This window comes from Dryobates pubescens, chromosome 6, assembly GCF_014839835.1.
Source record: "Dryobates pubescens isolate bDryPub1 chromosome 6, bDryPub1.pri, whole genome shotgun sequence".
Taxonomy (NCBI): domain Eukaryota; kingdom Metazoa; phylum Chordata; class Aves; order Piciformes; family Picidae; genus Dryobates; species Dryobates pubescens.
In genome coordinates this window covers 33,122,256-33,147,319 of record NC_071617.1, presented here as the reverse complement: position 1 = coordinate 33,147,319, position 25,064 = coordinate 33,122,256, and the positions used below count along the sequence as shown (strand labels likewise).

Sequence of the window (25,064 nt, the reverse complement as noted above, 5' to 3'; positions counted from 1 at the left end):
TTAGAAAAAAGTTCTATACAGAAAGAGTGATTGCACATTGGAATGGGCTGCCTGGGGAGGTGGTGGAGTCGCCATCACTGGAGGTTTTTAGGAGAAGACTTGACAGGGTGCTTGGTGCTGTGGGTTAGTTGCTTGGGCGGTGTTGGATTGGTTGATGGGTTGGACGCGATGATCTTGAAGGTCTCTTCCAACCTGGTTTATTCTATGTATTCTATGAATATATGAAAGATCTGGATTATGTTGCTGGAACAAAGCTAGATGAAAGGATTACACTGTGCACAAAATGCCTTTGAAGAGAGAAATTTAGAGAGATCAATATATTACACATCTGTTACCTCACTTACATACACTTCATTATGGTAGTAAGAGCTGGCATAGGTTTTAAAACTGCAAATGCAAGTTTAAATGTAAAATCAAAAAATGTAATTCACTTCCTCAGGATACCTTTTTTTGAGGTTAAAAATTAAATACTGCTGAATATTAGCACCTAATTTATGTCTTCTGTTGCATGAAATTTTGACAGTATACATTAAAATGAATTTTCATTCACAGGAAACTCCCCTGAATTGGTCTGTTGAAACAGCAGAGGAAACTTTGATGCCTCAGGATCTGTTAACTGCATACATAGAAAAGCTCAATAGTGAGCAGACTGCTTATGCAGAGGAGTCAGCTATGTTCTTGTTCTTATTGAAAAACTTCATTAATGGCCTAAAACCTCCTCTGTCCTTTTCAAAAGGTAGGTGTATGATTTTGACTGCCTTTTATATACATGAAGTGAAGAAGGAAGGTTAACTGTCTTCAGAGCTTGTTAGAAGCAGCCCTTGCTTCCCTAAGCTTCTTCCCTTGTTTTTATCGAGATCATCTTGTGCACATGCAATCAGCCAAAAATTTTATCTTCTTTTAAGCAGGCATGTCTGTTTTCTCTTGATGTCTGAAAATGTCCATATGCATCCACTCTGTCTTATTTATAACCTGTATTTTTCAGAGGAAACTTGGTGGAATCCCGAATCTCTGAATCAAGATAGTAAGGACTACCTGCACCTCCTTTTGGGGCTGTTTGACCTGCTTGTATGTGGAGCTAGTGAGGGAAGCAATGCCACTCAGTACAGATCACTGATGAATCTCTTACTCAAGGTATTTTTTGCACTTGTTGCTCTGAATTACTCGTCAGAATGTATAATTTTAAGGAATGAGAAAAATGGAGAACCGATCATGCAACACTGCTTGTGGCATGCTGTTAGCGCAGCTGGCTGTCTAATCCTAACTATATATAATAATGGAAAATGAAATAAATGCAGAATTGAGGCAAAGGTGAAAACAGCATTGATTTTCAGGACAAAGTCAAGAGCTTGACATTTTAGCTAAAAGGTGTTTTGGTCCTATCTGGGAGCAAAGCTACCAGCTTACTGTGTAAAATTCAAAGGAAAAATTCAGAAGACATTGCATGTTTCCTTATGACATCACCTCCTGTTTTTTCACTCACAGCAAGTGATACATTTTTGTGAAGAGAATAAGGGATTTTGGTAATCTGTATTCTAGATCACAAGAGTAGTAACTACATTCTGAGGAAAATAGAAGCCAGGCATTGACACAAAGCATCAGTTATGGAATTTGATGCTGTTTCATCAAGAATTACACATGACAAATACAGAGGAAAGAAAGAGTAACAACTTGTTTCTGATCTTAATTCTTGTATATTAGTTTGTCTAATTATCAGTCACTCCAAGATCTAGTGAAATTATACTGGTACTGAGCTGTTACAGAGCTTGATTCATTGGCTAGATAAAAGCTGTTGGCAGGAAAGCATGAGTATTACTTTGATGAGATTTTTGACTGAGCAAGCTGGGTCATACTGCAGAGAAGAGATGGAGGAGGGACTACAGAAGGCTTTTAGAATGGGGTTAGTAATAGCCTAAGACCTAGTGAAGGCAAAAGCTGCAACAATAATTTTCTTCTTTCGCTTGTGGAGTACTGCTGGTCTCCCATTTTGAGAGTGTTGAAGTTGAAAGGGACAATAGAGTTGTCTTTGCTCTGGAACAGTTAATGTAACAACTAGAACCTAAATCTTGATGGATGTGTGGAAAATAGAATAGACAAGAGTGTCAGAAGCTTTATCAGTTGTTCTGGCAAGCAGTGTTCAATCTGCAGGATGTTGAGTGGGCACTTCAGTTTGATGAATGAAGAGCTCTTAGGATTCCAGAGAGCACCTTGCAGACAGAAAGCATGCTAGCCATTGCCAGACATGTAGTAAGCAAGACCATTAGATTGATTTAGAATACTATTAGAAGGCAGTGCAACTTCTTCAGAATTGAAGCTGCCCTCGTTAAATTTTGACAGGGACATCCTAAAGCAAAGTTGCAGTAACTGAATGTAGATGTGGCAAAAACTAAATTGAGTGAGGCTTCTTGGAGCAGTTATTACTGTTGAAGATACGAGAGGATACTTTGTCCTGTGTCTGTGAGTTATACATATATGATTCAGTGTTTGTTAATTTGGTTCTATACCCTGTTATTATAAAGCCTATACAGTTAATCCAGAAAAAAATCTAAAGTTTGAAGTGAGTAGGTAGCACAAAAAACTCCTCTACAAGCAAATTGAACACTCAGCTCCTCTGAGATGCTACTTCACAGACTTTTGAAAATCACCTTGTATGATTGATGAAAAAGTTAGAGCACATGTAAGATTAGTGCTGCACAAAACAGGAAATAGAATCTATTTAGCACATAAGATTTTCCTTCCACAGTTGACATACTATATAGATGTTCATATGGATGTGTTTCCAGTCTCTTACAATTAAAACAAATTCCTTTGTAATTACATACCTGTAGACTGCAAGTTTTCCTTTAAGACAGCTGTTATGCAGTATGTGGATTTGGTGTATGCATGCAAGTAGTGTTTACCCAAAAGCATCTACTCAGTAACTTTTTCTCCCCAAAGACACTGGATCTGGCTCTCTAGTTCTCTTTCGATGTACTCCTTTGCTTTGGCTGGTTTATTAGATGCTGTGAGTAGTAATTTGCCGAAGAAATTAAAGTTAAGTACTTTTCTCTTTTTTCTCGTTTTTTCCCCCCCTTTGTATTTTTTTTACATTTAAGGTACACCTAAAAGATTCAGAGGTTCTCTTCAAATTTCTGTCAATTGTATGGACTTACAGTTACAACCTTTCAAATCAACTGTACTATGAAGTCAGTGCAATGCTACAGACTCAAGCTCTCTATATTGGCTATGCACTACTTGAGTCACAGACATACCAAAAGAAGAAACAGCTGCTATCACCATCATCTCTAGGTAAAGTAAAACAGTGTCTATCTCTCATCCTAAGATTTAGTCTTGAGGTTTTATAGTTTATGTCCAATTTTACTATATTTAATACCATGAAGAGTATCTATAATTATGTTGAGCTGCACTAGGCTGAGACAGCTCTCTTGTTGATTCACTGCCACAGTTACTAGCCCAAGCTTGGAAGTATGTGAAACCACTTTTTTTTCAATCTTAAGAGTGTTAGAAACATGCTCCTAAACTGAAAAAGTCATGTACATCACCTCTCTTTCTGTGCGGTCGAAGTATCTGGCAGTCAGTAGCAAGATACGAACTTTCTGAGCTTGAATATAAGGACTGTGATGAAGAAGTTCAGAGCTATGGATCTGTGAGATTCATATTGGTTTTGTTTTAAGGTTAATAGTGAAAAGACATGACTTTTTAATTCTAAAGTAATGTTGATGCCTCTTCAGGGGCAGATAGAGGAAAATTCTGACCACTGACTTGATTCTATTGTCTTTCCCTCGTTCCTTATGTCAACCTTTTTGTAGTGGTGATGTCTTTGCTAATTAACTTGGGTAGTCCTGTGAGTGAAGTTCGAAGGGCTGCTCTCAACTGCCTCCATTCCTTGAAAGGGATAAAGGAGTCTCTATTTCATCCTGTTCTTCAGCATTTGGAAGACAATGCAGAAGAGATCGTGTCTGACCCTGCATACATAACACAGGTATTTCTGTTATTAAGGTGTTCCTTAAAAGTTTTGACTACTGCTCCCACCTTTCCTAAAAGAAATCAAGTTAATTGGGAAAGTTTATTGTCTTTGTATACTATAGTATTTATTTTTTAAAGGACTATAAAAACATTTAAGTGATTTAGTGCATACAGAGAGTTGAGAATATCAGTCCCATAAGAGCTATCAACTTGTAGTTTACTATCAGATTATTAATTCTGTTTGTATCTAGACTACACAGAATAAATGTTTCAAGGCATTTTTATTGCAGGAGAAGAACTTAATTTTCACTTTGTTAATGAACTAGATCATGGGAACTCTATTTGAGGAGCTCGAAACACAACCAAAACAGAAATCCCAGAAGAAAAAATTGTGGGAAGCTTTGGAAAACATACTTGATTGTGTACAGAACCCTATTTTCCCATCCTATATTGCAAGACACTTAATGAAAATTCTTAGTGAAGTTCATGGTGAGGTAAGTCTTGCCTTTCTAGTTTTATAGGTTCTACACTTGATTGAAATGCTGAAATCCAATTTGAGTAATAATCCTCTTAAATAATTCCATAATGTGTTAGACTATTAGGCATTAAGTTGACATCTCTATTAATACACAGTAGTGCTGCAAAGTATGTATGTATTAACCTTGTCTTATCTAGTGTATTCAGGATTCTCTTAAGATCTGCAAAATACCTGAGTTCAGTATTCTCAAAAGTGAATGAAATTATGCATTGTTATGCTCTCTCCAGCTGCATGTGTCTTGAAAGGATTGTAAACTGCAGAGAGGATGAGCGTTCTTGCCTCATGTTTGAGTGTTGTAGGAAACAGCAGTGATCAGTGGAAAAAAAAGCCTTGTTTCTGTACTTGAAAAACACAAAATACTACTTTGCAAAAGGAAAATAGCAAACTAGGAGATAAGCATGTAGTTGTTGTAATCTCACAATAAGTCTTACATTTTTCTTCTTGAATAGTTGTTGCATAAAATAATGTATGCAATGTATTGCCAAAGAGGAGATGTTGCAGTAAAATGAAGCTATTTTGTTGGGAGCTTATTGAAGTGAAAACAGATAAAAACTTCTGTTATGCATTTCCTCTATTTGCAGATGATTCTTTCTCACCTCTTGCCTGCACTGGACCGGTTGCTAGAGAAGGTCTTTAAGAAACCTGAGGAAATGTTGAAAGATGAAGTTGTTCTCCTGCATCTCATCCTTGGAAAGTTTAATGAATATTCAGCAACTCTCTTGTGCAAGAATCAGCAGAGTCTGGACCTATTTATCAAAAGTCTGCATGCTGACAAGAAAATGTATGAAGAAATTCCACCATTTCAGATCACAGCACTTGGACGGGTATGGCTTTATGACAGATCTTTACTTTCTTTTTATGCTTAAAGTAAATATCAGTGTTAAGGATTGAATTTACAAGGATTCTTTCAGTGTTGAGTCTATAGCTTTTGACCTGTCTTTTTTTTTTCAGTACAACTTTTCAGAGTCTCTATAGTGTGTTTAAAACATCTAAACAGGCTGCAAAACTTTATCTTAAGCTTACCAGGAGGAGAAATTGCTCCTTGCTTTATTTTTCCATTTTGACAAGTACAGAATAGAAACTGCATTTGCACACAGATCTGTATCATTGCCTGCAATTACTACTGTTGCACTGTCCTTAGTTTTTTCTCAATCAGGAGCTTTACTTCATGTTTTGCTTCTGGGGAAGATTGTCAAGAAAACAGAATAGGTGAGAAATTTGAAGGAGGCTACAAATTCAGGCCTTCTATTAGGCAAGTATTAGTATATACTTAGGAAAGGCTGGCAACAGCAAATTTGTTTCCTCCACCAGGCAAGTTGTCAGAGAAATGTCAGGAATTAGTATGTCTGATGGGTATTTCAGAAGTATGTACTTTGCATGTAAGGATTCCTGGATATTTACAGAATATGTAGTTAATACTTGTGATATATGTGCATACTAGCGTGTGTGTGATTGGATGTGTCATATATAATCTAATACATCTGAGTTCCATAGCTTCTGTTACTCTCTCTCAAGTAACTCTTTCTGCATCATTTCTTTTTTTCCTTTTGCAGATTACTAAACCATTCTTTGCAGCTGTATCTGATGGGACAGTGCAACAGAATCTTTTGAAAGTGTTGTTTGACTTACTGTTAAACTGTAAGAACCCACTTTGTGCCCAGACGATTAGCAGCGTGTTTAAAGGGGTAAGTGGCAAACTCCAGAACACAGAAATAAGTATATTCAAACTTGTGATGGTGGTTCTGTGTTGCTTCATTAAGTAACCCTCATTGTTTATGTCATTCATAGCACGAAAGGAATCAGAAACTATTTGTCACATACTATTTTGTTGATGGCATGAAAAATGTGTTAAATGCTTGCTTATAAAAGGTATTTCTCTAAAAGCCATGCCATAATCATTTATTATTTAAATGATAGTATATTTACTATACTATGGAACTGGATTCAGAAGTCAGTTTTTTTTTCTTCTTTACTGATATTCATTTCCTGGGGTACTCACCATCACTGGAGATGTTTAAGAAGAGACTGGATGGGGGGCTTGGTGCCATAGTTCAGTTGATTAGATGGTGTTGGGTGATAGGTTGGACTTGATGATCTCAAAGGTCTTTTCTAACCTGGTTAATTCTCTGCTATTCTAATAAGTAGACTATATACCCATATGTGCAGGGAATCTGTGCATTTTTTTAAAAAGAGAAGCCATAGATGTGTGACATGACATATTGTTCATTGGTACTTGGGTTATTGTTTGTTTCAGATTTCAGTGTGTGCTGATCAGATTGTCAGAGAACTGGAGCCTCCTGAGAAAACCAAAAGTCTGGCCACTGTACAGCAAACCAGAAGGCAGAAAATGCAGCAACAGAGGTAAAATAACTAGAAAGCCAAAAATATTATCTGTACAGTTTGAAAATGCCCCTTGTTTTACTACTTTGCATAGTTTGTATGGAAAGCTTAAGCATCTAGTTCTTCTTTCATCCCCACAGTAAAATAACTCTGAGCTACTTTTGGCAGGAGAAAATCAACTCAGGTTGCTGTTTGAGAACTGGTAGAACTGTAGTCAATCCAGTAGTTTTAATGTTGTTTTTACAGATTCTGGTTTGACACAGTTGAACATGATTTTTGCAGGTAATTAAGCTTGATTAGTAGTGAAGATGTATGGACAAATGACATACACATGGCTGAAGCCTCTGATGCTTACCAAAATGTCCCTGTTCATTGACTGAAAACCAGCATCATCTTTCAGTTAAAGGGAAGTTGTAGACAGGTGGATGTTGGTCTCTTCTCCCAGGCAACCAGCACCAGAACAAGAGGATGCAGTCTCAAGCTGTGCCAGGGGAGGTTTAGGCTGGATGTTAGGAAGAGAGTGATTGCCCATTGGAATGGGCTGCCCGGGGAGGTGGTGGAGTCACCGTCATTGGAGGTATTCAGGATGAGACTTGATAGGATGCTTGGTTGCATGGTTTAGTTGATTAGGTGGTGTTGGATAGGTTGGATGTGATGATCTTGAAGGTCTCTTCCAACCTGGTCTGGTCCTCTTCTGTTCTAGTCTAGTCTATTCTGGTCTATTCTAGTCTAGTCTATTCTATTCTGGTCTAGTGTAGTCTAGTCTAGTCTTTCCATTCCCATGAGGAAAGAGGTATTTTGTCCACTGTACTTACTCTCTTCTTCAAGCATCAGCTGTCAGACATTGTTGAAACAGTGTATTGAGTTTGTTTTTCTTGGTTTGACCTTGTTTTCCTTCACTTGACCTTTTTTAACAGTCATCACCCATAAGACTGTAAACTGTTTCTGACAGTTTGTGGACACAGATGCTTGCACATGCCTGCATCGCCTGCATAGTCAGACAGACAACTAGTAGTTCCAAAGATTACAAGGAGATCAACATTTGGACATTTACTTGATTGTGGTTTTTTCCCCTCAGAAGTCTTTTTCATTGTGTTAGATTTTTGTATACAGAGAAGGCATGCTATACTCTTTTTTTGAGTTTGGCCTGAATTTTCTGTTGATGGTTTAAAATGTGTGGCTTCTTCAAGCAAAACCCCACACACTGCCACCTCTCCCAGGAGAAGCAGTAAAGTTTATTACTACATGGAAGAAAATTTGTCTTTTTTTACTGACGTCTGTGTTTGTTCCCTGAAACACTGTGCTGTTTTCTTTGCAAATGTATATCCTGGTTGTCTTTTCAGAAAGCCTCAAGATGCAGAACTGGCACCAGAAACGAGCCACTTCAGTTGGCAGAGAGTTATGCTTATTCTGGAATTACTGCAGCATAAGAAGAAACTCAAACGTCCGCAGGTGTTGGTACCTGCGCTTTTTAACCTGCTGAGCCGGTAATTGCACCTCCGTAACATCTGGCTCCTGCAGCATTCTCTTCTGCAGCTGACACTGGAAAGCACTAAAATTTGGGCTTCTTTCTCTTTGCTTTGTTGCCATGATTTGTTGCCTAGCTTGCTTTTTATACTTGAACTTCTTGCAGGTAAATCAGATGAGGGGAATGGTTGGTTGTTACGACTCTTTGTCACTTTAAATAACGTGATGGAGTTTTTAAGCTATTTTTTACCTGATGCATAGCTTCATTTGTGAAGACTATGTCTCTCTGGTAGAGGACTTGGGATTGCCTATAAAGATGGCACTGCTGCTAAAACTGGCACAATTGACAGGACTTGTGTCTTTTTTCAGAATTCCTCTCAAAACATTGCAGAACAGCATTTATTCAATGCAACCTAAGAATGCTATTGCATTTCCTGCCAGACCTATCTCCAGGCACTTAGGAAAGTTTACATACATTTTTTCCTATGACTGGTAATCATTTTATACTCCCGATGGCACTTTGTTAAATGTCTTTCATCAGACCACTTGATATCTTAGAAAATAAAAAGAGACATATTTTAGCAAACACTTTTTGGAAACCTCAATTTAGTATGAAGCCTCAATTTAGAATTCTGTATAATGAAGACAACAGTGTCTAACTTGTATCTTAATATGCAGTTTGGTCACTTATTTTTCTGTCTCCCTTTTCTTCCTGAACATGTAGTTGTCTGGAACCTATGGCATCAGAAGAAGAAAATATGGAATATACCAAGCAGTTAATCCTCAGCTGCCTGCTAAACATCTGTCAGAAATTGTCTTCAAACGGTAGCAAGATTCCAGCAGGTAAAAATTGCCAGACCCACTTCTTGGTGCTTCTCTTACCAATACAGCATTAAAACAATGGCCTCTAACTTCTTTCTTTTCTGAGCATATGCTGTATTGTTGAGGAAAGACCATTTTCATTTGTAGGGTACAAGGCTGCCTTACTAATCATTTTTGTAGATCCCTTAGATGTGATCTGCAAATTGAAACCAGAGCTTGAGTGTGCTGTTTGTTCCTACTGGCTTGACCACTAAAGCATTAATCAGTGAATTTTTATTTTTTTTACACTTGTAGATATCCTCAACAAAGAAAAATTCAATGTGGAAGTGATAGTTCAGTGCATCAGGATCTCTAAAATGCCCCAGACACATCACCACGCACTGCTTCTCCTTGGTGCTGTTGCTGGCATGTTTCCTGTAAGTGTTACCTGGAATATAGGTGTCAGCTCTTCAGGTTCCAAATATTGGAAAGAGCAAAGAACATAGAGAGAGTTCTCTGGGGTGAAGCTCTTGTTTCACCATCCTGCTGTAATCAAATTTTTCCTGCATTGTTTCTTCTTTCTTCCTTATATACAAGAGAGAAATATGCTTGTGAGGTGGTGTGCCAGCTCCACTGCTACTTCAGGGGAGGTAGGGGATAATGAGCCATGTGTTGAGAAAGATGCAAGAGCTATGGAGGAGTTAAAACTCACAGGAGAACCTGTGAATGATCAAGTAGATGAGAAAGAGAAGGGGGATAATGGTATCACCAGGCCTTTGTGTGATAGGCTGAGGGACAACACACCAGGGTGGGAGGAATGGGTGGCTAGCAAGGGCCTTCAGCCTGTTGCCCTGCAGCATGCTGGGGACACAGCAACACAGTCCACGTTTCACAGAGATGAGCCAGGGGCTCATGTGGTAGTAACAGCCAACAAGGAAACATCAGCACAAGCAGGGCTCACTGGTAGTTTGGTGCCCGTGGAGGTGGCCAGGAGTGGGCGGACAGCAAGAGTGAAAACTAATAGATTAACTCCCTCTCTGAAATGCTTCTGTACCAATGCATGGAGCATAGGGAATAAGCAGGAGGGGTTGGAGATCTGCCTCAGGCTGCATGCCTATGATATAATTGCAACCACTGAAACATGGTGAGACAGCTCCCACAACTGGAGTGTTATCATGGATGGCTGTGTACTGTTCAGGAAAGACAGACGAACAAGATGAGGTGGTGATGTTGCTCTCTCTGTGTGAAAGCAACTGGAATTGTGAAGTTCTACCTAGGTGGGGAAGTAGAACAGGTTGAAAGCTTGTGGGTAAGAGCTAAGGGATGTGGAAAGGGAGGTGAAAGTGTTGTGGGTATCTACTGTAAACCACCAAATCAAGTAGAAGATGCTGATACAAGGCCTTCTACGGTCAGCTGGAGGTAGCCTCTAGAATACATTCCTTGGTACTCTTGGGTGACTTCAATCACCCTGATATTTGCTGGCAAACCCGCACAGCCAGTCAAAAAGGCTCTTGCAGTGTGTCAATGATAATTTCTTGATGCAGGTAGTGGAGGAGCCAGCAAGGAGGGGTGCACTGTTGGACTGTGTACTACTAGTAGAGAAGGACTGGTTGGGGACATTAAGGTTGGGAACAGCCTTGGTGACAGCAATCATGACATGGTGGAGTTTAGTATTATACAGGGTAGAAGCAGGGCTATAAGTAGGATTACAACCCTGGACTTCCACAGGGCTAATTTTGTACTCTTCAGAAATATACTTGCAGGAATCCCATGGGCTAAGACTCTGGAGGGTAAAGGAGCCCAGGAAAGTTGGTTAATTTTTAAATGCCACTTCATCTGATCCCAAGACAGGTGTGTTCCCTTGAGTAAAAACTAGGGTAGGCATGCCAGGAGACCTGCATGGATGAGCAAGGAGCTTCTGAAGGAAATCTGATGGAAGAAAGAAACTTACAGTTCATGGAAGAAGGTACTTGACACTTGGGAGAACTATAGAGGAGTAGCCAGGGCATGCAGGAAGGCAATAAGGAAGGCCAAAGCCCGCTTGGAACTAAAACTAGCAAAGGAAGTTAAAGAGAACAAGAAGGGCTTCTTCAAATGTATCAGTAGGAAAAGGAAGAACAGGGCAGGTGTGGGCTCACTGCTGAACAAGGAGGCAGCCTTGATAGCTGAGGATGCAGAGAAGGCAGAGCTGCTGAATGCCTTCTTTGCTTCAGTCTTCACTCCTAAGCCTGAACTCCCCTATGAATTCCAGACCCTGGATGAAGGAGTAGAAGACTGGAGGAGGGAAGACTCTCCACTAGCCAGTGAAGACTGGGTTAGGGATCAGTTACACAAACCGAATATTCACAAGTCCATGGGGCCTGATGAGATACACCCAAGGGTGTTGAGAGAGCTGCCTGATGTTGTCACTCTACCACTCTCCATCATTTTTGCAAAATCCTGGCAGACAGGAGAGGTGCCTGAGGACTGGAGGAAAGCCAATGTCACTCCAGTCTTCAAAAGGTCAAGAAAGAGGTTCCAGGAAACTACAGACCAGTGAGCCTCACCTCTATGCCTGGAAAAATGGAGCAGCTCATTCTGGAGGTCATCCCTAGGCACTTGGAAGAAAAGAAGGTTATCAGGAGCAGTCAGCATGGATTTACCAAGGGGAAATCATGTTTGACTAATCTGATAGCCTTCTATGATGTAACAGAATGGGGAGATGCAGGGAGACCAGTGGATGTAGTCTACCTTGACCTTAGCAAGGCTTTTGACACTGTCTCCCATAACAGTCTTATGAGCAAGCTCAGGAAGAGTGGGATAGAAGAACAGACAGATGGATTAGGAACTGGTTACACAAGAGTGCAAAGAATGTTGGTCAGTGGTGCCAAATCCAGCTGGAGAGTTGTAACTAGTGGAGTCCCCCAGGGATCAGTGCTGGGTCCAGTCCTGTTCAACATCCTCATCAATGACATTGATGAGGGAACAGACAGAGAGTGTCTGCTCAGCATGTTTGCTGATGATACCAAACTGGGAGGCTTGGCTGATACACCTGAAGGCTGTGCAGCCATTCAGTGAAACCTGGACAGGCTGGAGAGCTGGGCAAAGAGGAACCTAATGAGGTTCAACAAGGATAAGTGCAGAGTCCTGCATCTGGGAAGGAATAATAAACTGCACCAGTACAGGTTAGGAGGCAGTCTGCTACAGAACAGCCCTGTGGAGAAGGACCTGGGAGTCCTGGTGGAGATGTTGTGGAGTCTCCTTCTCTGGAGACTTTCAAGACCCATCTGGATGCATTCCTGTGCGACCTGTGCTAGATTCTATGCTCCTGCTCTGGCAGAGGGGTTGGACTCTTTGATTGTGAGGTGTCCCTGCCCATGGCAGGGGGATGGGAACTAGATGATCCTTGTGGTCACTTCCAACCCTGACTGATTATATGATTCTATCTCCTGAGGTCCCTTCCAAGCCCTGACATCCTGTGATCCTGTGAACATCTAGCACAATAACATGTCTTCTTCCAAGTTCCTACCTTGTACAGCACTGAGAAATGTAGTTTTCGTTCATGATAAAACAATTTTGGTCTGATTTTATTTGGCTGAGAAATCGTCCTTCTATGGATTGAAATTTGACTGTATGTTCACTTTTCTAAGTAAAATTCTTCTGCCTTGGAATTACAGCAAAATCTATCCAGATGTATGAAGTTCAGTTTTCATCTTTCTCTCTACATCAGTACTTTTCTCCCAAAAGGCAAAGCTGGAAGTTTTTTGACAAATTTGCTGAGGATTTAGCTTTTTGATTGTTGGGGCTGCCTTTCTTTGTCTCCATCTTACTGCAATCATGTACTTTGGAACAGAGCTTTTATTCTGTATTCATAATTGCATCTTACAAGATTTTCAAGGTCAGCATACAAGGAAATACTTTGTATAAGTCTCATCTCTCATCTTAAATCTGAAATGCTTCTTCAGTTCACTAAAAATGAATGAAAACTGTGGCCATCGCTTCTTGATCTAAGTTCTGGCAAAATCTAAGAAAACTAACTCTGGAGCTAGGTGGCACCTCAAATCCAGCCCTTTCAAAATCAATTACTGCAATTACAGCCCCTAAAAAAAAAAGTCAAGTAACAACACAAGCACGGTTGGTTTCCATAGAACGACTGAAGATACTGCAGGTGTTTTATAGATGTAAAAAAAGTGAACAGGAAAGGTGTGAAAATCACTGGAACCTGTGCTACACTCACATTTGTGCTTCTGCAAATCTCCCCATAGATGACTTGTCTGTTTACTTTTTTTTTTACTACCATGACCCTGGTTTGAAGAATATAAGGTATTTTGGAGACTAAATGTTCAATTTCCACTCTTCAGTTACTTGCTTAGAAGTGTGTCTTGGTTTCTAAATAATATTTAGAATAATCACATAGCAACTTTAAGGGACACTGTACATTTTAAAGTGGAGATTTTGGAAGATGTTTATGATGCTTATTTTCTTTTATAGGTATCTAGTGGCATTTGTGGGAAGGCAAAATGCCTTAAGGTACAACACAGAGAGCAGCATGGTTTAGAAAATAAAGTAATCTCATCTGTCTTCTTTTCCAGGATAAAGTTCTCCACAATATTATGCCCATTTTTACATTCATGGGAGCAAATGTCTTGCGTCTGGATGATACTTACACGTTCCAAGTAATTAATAAGACAGTGCAGATGGTTATTCCTGCTCTTATACAGGTAAATTTGCCTACTTTATAGAAAGGAGTAGAAAATTAATTAAGTAGAGTAAATGGCTTAGAATACCAGTGGTACACTGAGATGTTGTCTATTCTAGGATTATTTATATGTATGTATATATACACTAACTATATTAGCAGACTGTTCCTTCTCTGACCATCTCTGATTTCATCAGACTACTGCTTCTTTTTAATCTTATGAGCTTCGGTGCTTTATAAATGGTTTAGCTAAAACAGTATCACATCTGTATGTTGAAGCATTACATTCTAAAATTACCAGGTAAATTCAGTAGAGAAACCATTGGAAATAAGAAGGAGGTTATTAGTCCTGTAATAATATGTCATGTTAATAGTAGACATGGTCTGAAAGAAATGGAAAGGTAAAATATTTGACAAATAATTCTTCCAGCTGGTGCTTGTGGGGGGTTTTCTTGGTTTTGTCTGGACATCTTAGATAAATACATCGTAGTTTTTCAAAGGAAACATTTTTTTCCTTTGGTCACTTGCACCTAAGACATCTTTATGCTAAAGTTGCTCACAGATTTAATCATGAAAAATGCCACAAAATTTTCTTACAAGAAAACTAATTGGGTAAAAAAAAAATAAATTAGCCATGGGCTGGGGAATTTTCTGATGTATTTTTAAATGATGTGTGCACACATTTTGCATCCTCTTGCAGGTCTCTCTTTAAGAAAACAAGTTGCTGTCTCTCATATTTTTTTAAAGGAAAAACCTTACTTTTTTAAAAACCTTTCATAGCATCCATTGTGACAAATGGTTATGGCACACACAGTTACTGCACAAGTTCTTTACCATGAGAGTGGTGGAACACTGGACTGGGTTGCCCCGGGATTTGATTGAGATCTCATCCTTGGAGATATTCAAGGTTAGGCTCAACAGGGCTTTGGGCAGCCTGATCTAGTTGAGGATGTCCATGCTTACTGCAGAGGGGATTGGACTAGATGACCTTTAGAGGTCCCTTCCAACTCCAGCCTATGATTCTACTATGTGAAGAGAGCCTAATGTTACTTACCTAAGATCATGTAGCCTACTTGTATTGTTTTTATGAGGCCCTTGTATCCGAGACCCTAACTGTCAGGCTTACAGGCAGTTTTCAGAAGGATGTGGCATTGCTTTTCCTTGAAAACATCCTGCTTGTTTCAGATGATGCCAAGTAATGAGTTCTTTTTCTTTTCTTTTTTTTCCCTTTTTTCCTTTTTTTCCCTTTACATTTTATTTGAAGCATCCTTCATCTGACAAGGAACTGTGATTCACAATTGTTTATTTTGGAGCACTTACATTTTCCTTGAGGCTGTACTTTTGGTAATGCTGTTACCAGGCACATGGTGCTTTCTCTCATTTTCTGAATTTACAAGAAAGAAATTGTACCCATCTGCAATCATCTCTTTGAAATACTATTTGTACTTAGGCTGAAGACAGTGATTTGTCAGAGTCCTCAGGAACTGTGGAAGAGGTGGTGATAAAGATCATTCGTGTGTTTGTGGATGCCTTGCCTCACGTGCCAGAGCACCGACGCCTGCCAATCCTGACCCAGCTGATCACTACTGTGGGAGGAGACAAATTCCTCTGGGTTCTCCTGGTGCTACTGTTTGAGCAGTATGTGACCAAAACTGTGACTGCAACATCAAGCACAGACAAGGTTAGGAGAGTAGTTGGGGTAAACTTTTTCAAGAGGCCGATGATGGTCTCACCTTTAAAAAGGTGCAAGATAAACTCCTAGATTATGCCAAAATAAGCACTGAGCACTGAGCTTGGGCTGTAACAGAACCTGATTGTGATATTGACTATGAATTGTATTGCAGATACAATACTGTTTTATCCTGGAGACCAAACAGTAAGTCAAATAATATTGTACAGCAATTCTTGACCTGAAGATCTGATAATCTATTTATTAGGTGCTTCAATATTTTTGAAGTTGTTTTTTCATTCTTTAACTGTATTCATGAAAAATGATACTGCTCTTCCCTTATAGACCAAGGCCTAGGCAGGACCTTGGATTAGGTGAAAGCATAGTTTATGGGGAAAACTGAAAAAAATTATTAAAGAAACATTGGTGACAATATACAGTCTTTGCTGTAGCCATCTTATCTCTACACCCTTTGGAACCGTGTTCTCTACAAGAGCTTGCTGCTTGCAGTAAATCCTGGCAGCATCCAGCTCACCATGGCATGAGGAGCTTTCAAGTCTTTTTATCATAATTAGTAATAAATTTTTTAACTCTTGAAATGTTTATTTCCTTTCTAAACAATAAACAGGATGCTGTTCTGGAGGCAGACACTGAATTTTGGATTTCCATCTGTTGCGAATTTAGTGTACGTTCTCAGTTCCAGAGCATGATGAAAATAATTCAGTACCTGACAGAGCTGCCAGAGAACAAAGAAGGTAACTACAAACCAGTCAGGAAATGCATGTAAACCTTCCTGTTGCAAGGGACCATGGTAAAGGTCTTAAACTAAAAGAAGGTAGATTTAGACTAGATACAAACGAAGATATTTCTTTACAGTGAGGGTGGAGAAACATTGGAAGAGGTTGCCCAGAATAGTGAAAGATGCCTCATCCCTGGAAACATTGACCAACATGATCTAGATGAAGATGTCCCTGCTCACTGCAAGGAGTTTGGACTAGATGGCCTTTAGAGACCCCTCCGTTCACCCAGAACATTTCATGATTCTATTACTCCTCTAGACAGAAGACTAAGAGATAAAGAATTACTGTAATGACTTTTGTTTTTTAACAAAACGGGTATAAGTGATTACTTTTTTTTTCCCCAATCGTTTTACTTCTAGATCAATTTGAACACTTAGAATCCAGTAGTCCTCATTTAGATGGTAGAGCAAATCATTTAGTTGAAATAAACAGCTGTTACTCACAGTAGACAAGATCACAGGGACTAGCAGTCATTTCTGAGTGTTTTTAAGGTTTCCCTTCTTCCTGCTGCATTACAGTGGAGCAATAATGAAGCACTGTGTTTTAATACTTTTCCAGTCTGTTATTTCAGAGAGCATTGGGGAAGGTGGGTGAGAGTTTAAGTTAGGACTTGTGGTATTTGTTTGAATACCTTTTCTTAGCCTGGAAGGACCAAGCAGTAATACTGAAAGCAGTTTTCCCAAATGTGTGACACACAATGTATGTGCTTCTGCCTCCAAAGTCTCTCAAGTTTGTAGTCAGTGTACCATAGCTTTAGCTCAAAAGAAGATTCTTCACATAAAAATGGTCAAGTGAAATAGCACTACGTGTTTTGAGGCTGTTGAAATGAAAAAAAAATGTATTTCAGACCATCTCTTTTGGAACTTTGACATGATTTTAGATAGTTGAGAATTATTATCCTTGATAGGCACCTGGCTGTGATTTTACGTGTTTCTGTAAGTCTTTCTCTCTTGGCTGCAAATACGTTTTGTGAATGTTTGCAACAGATGATCCTGGGCCAAAAAAGTCAAGAACGTGCAAGACGAAGCTGAAGAATCAGGACGGGCAGCTCTTCGACGTGGAGTCTCACTCAGACAAACAACTTCGGCACTTCAAATACTTGTCAGTCTCCTTCATGTCACAACTTCTGTCTTCTCCAAATTTTGTGAAAAAGGTAGTAACAGTACAGTGCTTTTCAACTGTTCCCATTAAGTAGTTGTCCTATACTGTAAGAGATGAGGTTTAATTTGCTTTTTAGTATGGCTTTATAGACAGAGGGGATGAAAGAATACACTGCCCAGTGTATATTGCTGACACCTTTCTTGAAATAGTTTTGAAACCACCGAGTGATGTTAATTATTTTTTAATAAGGCTTTTCCAGACAGACTCCTGTTTATGTGATTGATGAATAGGTAACAAGCTGAAATTCTGGTCCCAGTGGATTTGCCCTGACTTTATGGCACCTGGGGTTTCACTCACTGTGTAACTCCTAAGTTTCATTTAGGATTCATACTATTGAGTCTGAAAGTACAAAATGAATGTCACAAATTTTTGGCTGCAGTTCCCAGTTTTTCAACTGAGTGTCCTCCACCAGCCTGAAGTGTGTTTGCTGCTGTGACTGCATTGCCAGAGATTCTCTGATTCTCTTCTAGAATGACACCTTAAGTGCAGATGTGGGGAACTCAGAATGACCATGTTGGTGGGCAAATCTGTGTATACTGGGATACTAGCTTAATGAAGGGATACAAGATTCACACTTAACCTTCATTCTTCCTTTTTAAACCAGATAGTCGAATGTGAAGAAACAGAAGAGCTGCAGAAGTTGGAACAGAGGTATGCTTTAAATCTGCTCCACTCCTCCCATTTCTAGCTTCTACTTGCAACATGGGAATATTTTTTAATTGTAGTCCCATTTCAAATTTCTTTGCCCAAGGATACTTCTAGTGCATTCCTCAGCAACAAGCTGCATTTATTATATGCAAGTTAATTGGGGTTTGGTTTGGGTTTTTTAATACAATGTGGAGGGTTTTTTTTCTCAAATACTGCACTACCCAATATCCACTCTTTCTGTATTGCTGATAGTGCTCATTTACACACTTGGCCATAACTGTTATGCTCTTGATGAGGGAGTTTCTAAAAGAATCCCAGATTCTTAGCATAGCATTGCTTCAGTTGTAGGGGGAAAAAAATTGTTATTCACAGGTGTCCCCTATATTGTATAAGAAAATTACCAGTGTTCATAGCTGTACTCATGGGCTGTAACAACCAATTGTGCAAAACTGAGGGTGCCTGTGGCAGAGGCATAACTTACATGTTTCTTCTAAATGTAAAAGGCTGTAGGACTTACTTTAAAAGCTGTGTTCCTTCAAAGCCCATTTTTAAACACTTTTATCTTGCCAGATTGTTTTTGTTTTAAAGTAGATTTCTTAAGTAGAACTACTGTTGTATGTAGATGGTGATTTGGGAGGACCAGGTAAACTCCTTGAATGTGTGTGATTTTCCTTATTGCCATAGCTTTTTGTTAATGTGTAGATGTGATCTGCTGGTCTCTCCACTAGTATTTCATATTCCTTTACTATTGCTGTTCCCTAAAATGCTTTGCTTTCCAGTAATCAAGTCAACTTAGTGTCCTTACTAAAAGATGATTCCTTTTTATCTAGGCTGTTAGAAGATGTTCTTCACTATATAAACACTGTGGCATCTTCAGTGGAAGCGAATGTGGACAAGCCAACAGCCAAATTTTGGAGGGTTCTGCTTAACAAGTCCTATGATATGCTCGACAAAGTATGTCTCATTAGACTTCATGTTAGCAGTGGGACATTTCTGCTTTTGCTTGTTAATATGATTAATAATCATTGTGGGATTTCTTGTTGGGTTAGTGCTAATATTTACAGTATGGTCTGCAATCTGGTGCATCACTGTTTAAACTTGTCTAACTGTAAGCTTTAATAACTACAGCTTACAACTTAGAACAGCTAGGGGGGAAAAAGTGGAATTTCCTCTAGTTAGTATTCCACTGTCTGGAATTAGTCATTTCACTAGCTGATGGAGAAGAATGTCTTTTGGCAGCATTTCTCACTGTTATGTCATAAAATGATTTAACTAATGCTAGTGCAACTGTTGAATATTTCTACATGGAATTTAAATGGAGAAAAAAAATCCTTATGCTTTTCTTTCTATTATTTTTCTGATCAGAAGTATATTTGTAGAATCAAACTGGCTATCTTGTGGCACACTGTGGGTATCTTTCACAGCTTGGATTTTGCTATTTTGCCTGTGACACATATTCCAGTTTTCATGATGTAGATGCACAAGGTGCTATAAGAAGTATTTTAGGGTAAGGAGGGAAAGCTCACCAGTGTAGACAAAAAGAATTGCTAGTCGATAATGGCTGGTTAGCAGACAGTGAACCCAGGTGAAATACTGTGACTGCACCCTGCTTAGTGGCTTTGCTTGCCTCCAGTGCAGCATTGCTTGCCTGTCCTCTCTTGAAGAGAGTTTGTGGGCCTTATTTGAAGGGTATATTGTGTCACAGTGCATGGGAGAGCATTTATGGTATTATGTTTTCGTTGTAGGTTAATGCCTTGTTGCCAACAGAAACCTTCATCCCTGTAATTAGGGGCCTAATGACAAATCAGCTCCCATCTGTGAGACGTAAGGCAATGGACCTTTTGAACAATAAGGTGCAGCAGCGCACAAAGTGGCAGAAGACCCAGGTGAGGCAATGTGGTTAAACTCAGTTCTTTTGGCAGAAGTAGCCAGAAAGAGGTTGATTTAGGAGTGGTTTGCTCTGCATAAGATACAAGTACCAGTGCCAAGTCTGGCAGGCAGCTCTTGAGTGAGACGCAGGCTACATGCCCATGGTTACCTTGCAGGTTCGGAGTTTATAATTGTCTGTCTAATGTGTGTGTTCTCTTGTCCTTTTAGATCCTGCAGCTCTTGGAGCTGGTTCCTGAGCTCGTGGCTATTGTGCAGTGTAAGAGAAAGGAGGAAGAGGAGGAGCAAGCAATCAACAGACAGACTGCTTTGTTCAGCCTCAAGCTACTCTGCAAAGGTTTTGGCACAGAAAATCCAGTGCCATTTGTACCTGTTCTGAAAACTGCCATTGATCTAATTTCTTCAGAGAAAGAGGAAAAGAATGTAATGGGAAGTGCTTTGCTCTGTATAGCTGAGGTCACCTGTACACTGAAAGCTCAAGCAATACCTCAGCTTCCAAGGTACTGTTGGATTCTTTTTTAACAGAACCAGTTGAAGCAGGAATTAGTTACACTAAAATGCATTACTAAGGGAATGCTGATGAAGGCCAAGTGGCAGTCTGCCCACACATGTGTTTTGTGTAGATAAGAATAAAAGTACTCACAGTGCTTGAAGGTGCTTCTTGGTTGTAGAACTAAGAAGCTAGTGGGGAAAATTTAAGTTTCATAATCTGTTCTGTGAACAGAGGGGCAACCTTTATGGCCTAAAAAAAGTCAGACCATATTCTTTATTTTTACTGTAGAACAGCTTTCATTTAAAAACATGAGAACCAGTAGCATGGAATTTCCTGCATATTGCATGATTTTACTTTCCCTATTGAAGAATATTATCTGGAATATAAAATTGTAAACAGTCTATTGAGGCTGAGTGAAATGTGCCATATGAGACTCTGGTGATCTCTGCTGAACAAATGAGGTCTTAATGCCCATCCCTTTTTTTCTTTCCTTCCTTTCATCTAACTTTCTGCTTTTAAGGCTGTTATATCTCATAATATATGTAAGTTCATTATTGTCATTCAATCTTTAAACTAAAGATGGGACTCTGAGCGCCCTGATCTAGTGACAGATGTCCCTGCCTATGGCAGAAGGGATGGACTAGATGATCTTTGAAGATCCCTTCTGCCCCAAACCATTCTATTATTCTGTAATTCTAAACCAAATATTCTTCGTTAGCTTCAAATACATCAGAAGGGCCTAGAACACTGAATTTTATCAAATACACATGTAAAACTTCAGGTGAAAATTGTCCCTGAAGGCCAAAAAAATTGATTGATGTGATTGGAAGTTTTCCTTCAAGTGGTTTCACCGTTCTCTGTTTATGCTTGGTTATTCACAGGCTGATGCCAGCACTGTTGAAGACTTTGAAAAGTAAGAAGGAGCTGGTCTCCAATGAGATTTACTTGCTGAGTGCAGTCACTGCTCTGCTGAAGGTTGCAGAAACATTACCACACTTCCTTAGTCCTTATCTTTTGGATTGCTTGCTGCAGGTGAGCTCTCAGACTCCTACAGATACGTAGAGTGGAATGGGATCTGCCCAGGTCCTAGAAGCTACAAAGGTTCTTTTTTCTCTCTGAAACTGAAACAGGAAAGTGTGCCAACTATATGGAAAGTATTACTCTTGTACTCCCCTTCATAAGTAGGTAACTAAGATAAAGAATGTAAGAGCATCTCCTACTCCTCTCCCTGCTAGGCTGTAGTTTGACTTTGGAAAGGGAGATGAGTCCTGAAGAATCATTCTGTAACATCCATGATCTCGTTGAGTATCTAACAGCTCTAGTTGGGGCAATTCTGACCCCCTGCTGCTGACAAGCACATTTTTTTTCAGTGCTTGGCTTCTGAAAACAACAAAGCTCTAAATAGAGACATCTTAATATAAGGTGCTCCAGGTGGTGCAAACAGCAAAATTCCTAACTGACATGTGGAACAGACTGCTACTGTAAAATAAGTTCTTGAGTTGTTTTAAGTCTGCCTAACTTTTGTTGGATCTCCTGATAGGTTGTCCGCTTGGAAAGGATTGCGGCAGAGTTTGGTCCTGCTTCCCAGATTAGCTTACGTGTAACATCACTAAGAAGTATCCTGGCCACAAGGCTTGCTCCCCGCATCCTGCTGCCCGCGCTTACCAAGTGTTACAGCGACCTGGCAAACAACCGGAAGGTAAGGGGGACTTTCATTCTTATGCATAGTGATTAAAACACACACACACACATGTTATCGGTGCTGTTTTGGGCACAAATCTGAAACACAGCACCATATGAGCTGCTGTGAAGAAAAGTAACTCTGTCCAAGCCAAACCTAGCAGAGTCTTGATATTACTTCTGTTTTGTTTTGTACTGCAATGGGGATTCAGGAAAGTTAGACCTGAGAGAAATGCCTGTTAGATGACAAATGCTTGGGAGATCTTCCCATTCATAAAGACCTTATCTGCTAGAACAAATTATTTATGAGTTGAGTCATAATTTTCATCTGGGCTTAACTCTTGTCTCAGGTGCAAACCTTTCAGACCTAATTGGTATCTCAGGTATTGGAGAGCAGAGACCAAACTCTTTTCAGGAATCCTACTATCATAAGTCCACAAAAAGTGCACAAAAAAGTTCAATTATGTTATTGTGTTTTGATAGTAAATGTGTTCATTTCTCAGTCACTGTCAGTATAACAGTAGCCTTTGTATTCTTCTGGTTTTGTTTTGGCAGAACTGCCTGGGTCCCCTTATGAACATTTTGAAGGAGCACATTGTTGGTATGGAGAAGGAGCACCTCATCTCCCATCAGTCTGAGCTGACAGCATTTTTTATGAAAGCCTTGGACTTCCGAACAGAGCACACCCAGGTAGCTTGCTTAGGGCAAGAGCAGCAGCAGTTCAACCTCTGCATGCTAATTCTGTCAGTTGTTCTAAGAAAGACGAGTGATTTCCATTGCATATGTGCTCTGAAATGCTGAGTATCCAATACTCTGCTCTGGAATTGTTCTCTGAGTAGAAAACGTTATGGTTAGATACTCAGTCTGAAAACTCAAATTCTTACATTTGAAAATTGGAATTGTGTTTTCTAGGATGATTTAGAGGAAGTTGGCAAGACAGAGGCTTACATTATTGATTGTCTAATAAGTATGGTTATGAAACTTTCCGAAGCTTCTTTCAGACCCCTTTTCTTCAAGGTAAGAAGTTTAAATGTAACTGATCTGCATCAGGATATTTGTATTTTCCAGTGCACAAACACAGGACAGAGATAATCTGCTTGTCACTTTCAGCTCTTTGACTGGTCCAAAACAGAGTCTACCCTAAAAGACAGACTGCTGACATTCCACCGAATAGCAGATTGCATCGCAGACAAGCTCAAGGGTCTCTTCACACTGTTTGCTGGGCATTTAGTAAAGCCATTTGCAGAGACACTGAATCAGGTCAACACTTCTAAAACTGGTAAGTTTTCAGTTACTAGCTACAGAGAGGCATTGACAGGCTAACTCTTATCTGCTGAGAGATGTCATCTATATGCTGGAAGTTTAGTCTTACAGGATTTACTTTCCAGCACATAACCTCTCATTTATCTCATTCTGATGGAACCAAAGGACAGTTTTCATCCATGGGCTCTGGGCTGCCCATACAAAGTTGAGACCACATGAAAATTTTCAGTGTCAGTCCCAGTGAGTTCCATGAGAATGAAATTATGTGGAAAGAGGGTGACTTGGTTTTTGTTTGGGTTTTTTTGGTGGTTTTGGGTTTTTTCCCCTCTTAGTCATTGACTTCTCTTATATGCTACTTGGTATATTCAGACTCCTCTGCTATCTTGGCAAAAAATCAGTACTACTTTTTGTACAGGATACAATTTGTACACTATATGCTCATCTTATTTGTAGTGACATGAAGAAATTCTCCATAGCTGTAGCCTGTAGCTATTCTATTTTGTCCCCAACTGACTGTCAAAGGCAGTGTTAGACTTGCTAGAGCATTAGCCAAAAGCCAGGTAACAGATTGCATCCACTCTCTTTTGAGTGATGAATACCTGATTGCTATGTAGTACATCCTTCAGCTGTATTCACAAACTAACAATATTTCTGTCCTGTCAGTAAGTTTTGTATTTTTGGTGTTTTAATTTTTTTTTCTTGACTGATATGTAGATGAAGCTTTCTTTGACTCTGAGAATAGCACAGAAAAGAGCTGTCTGCTGTTGCAGTTCACCATAGACTGTCTGCACAAGCTGTTCCTGTTTGACACCCAGAAGTTCCTGAGTAAGGAAAGAGCAGAAACCTTGATGATGCCTCTGGTTGACCAGGTATTGGCAAACATGCAAAACTAACTCATATCTGGTTTGTTTGTTTGTTTTTTCTCAGTTATTTTTTAACTATTAAGCCTCAATCCTCTCTCTTAACCAAATGGGAAGAATTAACTGTCTTTGGCTACAAACAACATTAAGGCTCTGAATTACTAAGTTTTTAATCCTCTTTCTCAATGTCTTCAGACCAGTGCACTCCCACTAATGCTGTTTGACAGAACTCTTGAGTACCTGAAAGCCAAAGTGCAAAGAAGTGCTTTTGGCTGAATTTATCTGAGCCAGGATCTGTTTGACAAACTTTTTACTTCCACAGCTGGAAAATATGGTTGGAGGAGATGAGAAGTTCCAGGAAAGGATGACAGCACACCTGATACCCTGCATAGCTCAGTTTTCAGTGGCAATGGCAGATGATTCTCTTTGGAAACCACTGAACTACCACATCCTGCTGAAAATGAGACACACATCTCCTAAGGTTCGGAGCTATTGTGATTTGAACTGGTTTTATTTGTTTCATTAGAAAGTGGACCCACAAACTAGAAGTGGACCATTGCTAAAACACTAGCCTGAATTAAGATACTGTGCCAAAGTTCTAGAGAGATGTATACAACATGGCCTTCTGCTCTTGCTGTAAGCAGTTAGTATTCCATGTGTGGGTATCTTCCAAACTGTATTGTTGGGAATTTTTTTTAACATTTGGTAGCTGTTGTAGTAAGAGCTACCTTATTTATGTATGAAGAAAGCACTTTAGAGGGGTAACTGGAAAACTTTCAGCAACCTTGAGACCTGTTTATTGTAGAGTTTTGA

The 25,064-nt window shown here is 39.6% G+C and overlaps 1 protein-coding gene across 1 annotated transcript in view; it reads left to right on the top strand.

Moving 5' to 3' along the window:
* Positions 1 to 25,064, top strand: part of HEATR1 (HEAT repeat containing 1) — a 41,787-nt gene that overhangs the window by 15,050 nt on the left and 1,673 nt on the right. The window contains exons 18-43 of the mRNA XM_054162281.1: positions 553 to 736; positions 986 to 1,134; positions 3,096 to 3,288; positions 3,810 to 3,982; positions 4,293 to 4,460; positions 5,086 to 5,328; positions 6,058 to 6,189; positions 6,759 to 6,865; positions 8,188 to 8,331; positions 9,036 to 9,154; positions 9,428 to 9,549; positions 13,684 to 13,812; positions 15,241 to 15,471; positions 16,088 to 16,214; positions 17,246 to 17,412; positions 18,025 to 18,071; positions 18,899 to 19,022; positions 19,814 to 19,954; positions 20,166 to 20,455; positions 21,330 to 21,480; positions 21,989 to 22,147; positions 22,684 to 22,818; positions 23,041 to 23,145; positions 23,239 to 23,407; positions 24,106 to 24,260; positions 24,574 to 24,732. Coding sequence (XP_054018256.1) covers positions 553 to 736; positions 986 to 1,134; positions 3,096 to 3,288; positions 3,810 to 3,982; positions 4,293 to 4,460; positions 5,086 to 5,328; positions 6,058 to 6,189; positions 6,759 to 6,865; positions 8,188 to 8,331; positions 9,036 to 9,154; positions 9,428 to 9,549; positions 13,684 to 13,812; positions 15,241 to 15,471; positions 16,088 to 16,214; positions 17,246 to 17,412; positions 18,025 to 18,071; positions 18,899 to 19,022; positions 19,814 to 19,954; positions 20,166 to 20,455; positions 21,330 to 21,480; positions 21,989 to 22,147; positions 22,684 to 22,818; positions 23,041 to 23,145; positions 23,239 to 23,407; positions 24,106 to 24,260; positions 24,574 to 24,732 — 4,023 coding nt within the window. The remainder of the gene's footprint in view (positions 1 to 552; positions 737 to 985; positions 1,135 to 3,095; positions 3,289 to 3,809; positions 3,983 to 4,292; positions 4,461 to 5,085; positions 5,329 to 6,057; positions 6,190 to 6,758; positions 6,866 to 8,187; positions 8,332 to 9,035; positions 9,155 to 9,427; positions 9,550 to 13,683; positions 13,813 to 15,240; positions 15,472 to 16,087; positions 16,215 to 17,245; positions 17,413 to 18,024; positions 18,072 to 18,898; positions 19,023 to 19,813; positions 19,955 to 20,165; positions 20,456 to 21,329; positions 21,481 to 21,988; positions 22,148 to 22,683; positions 22,819 to 23,040; positions 23,146 to 23,238; positions 23,408 to 24,105; positions 24,261 to 24,573; positions 24,733 to 25,064) is intronic.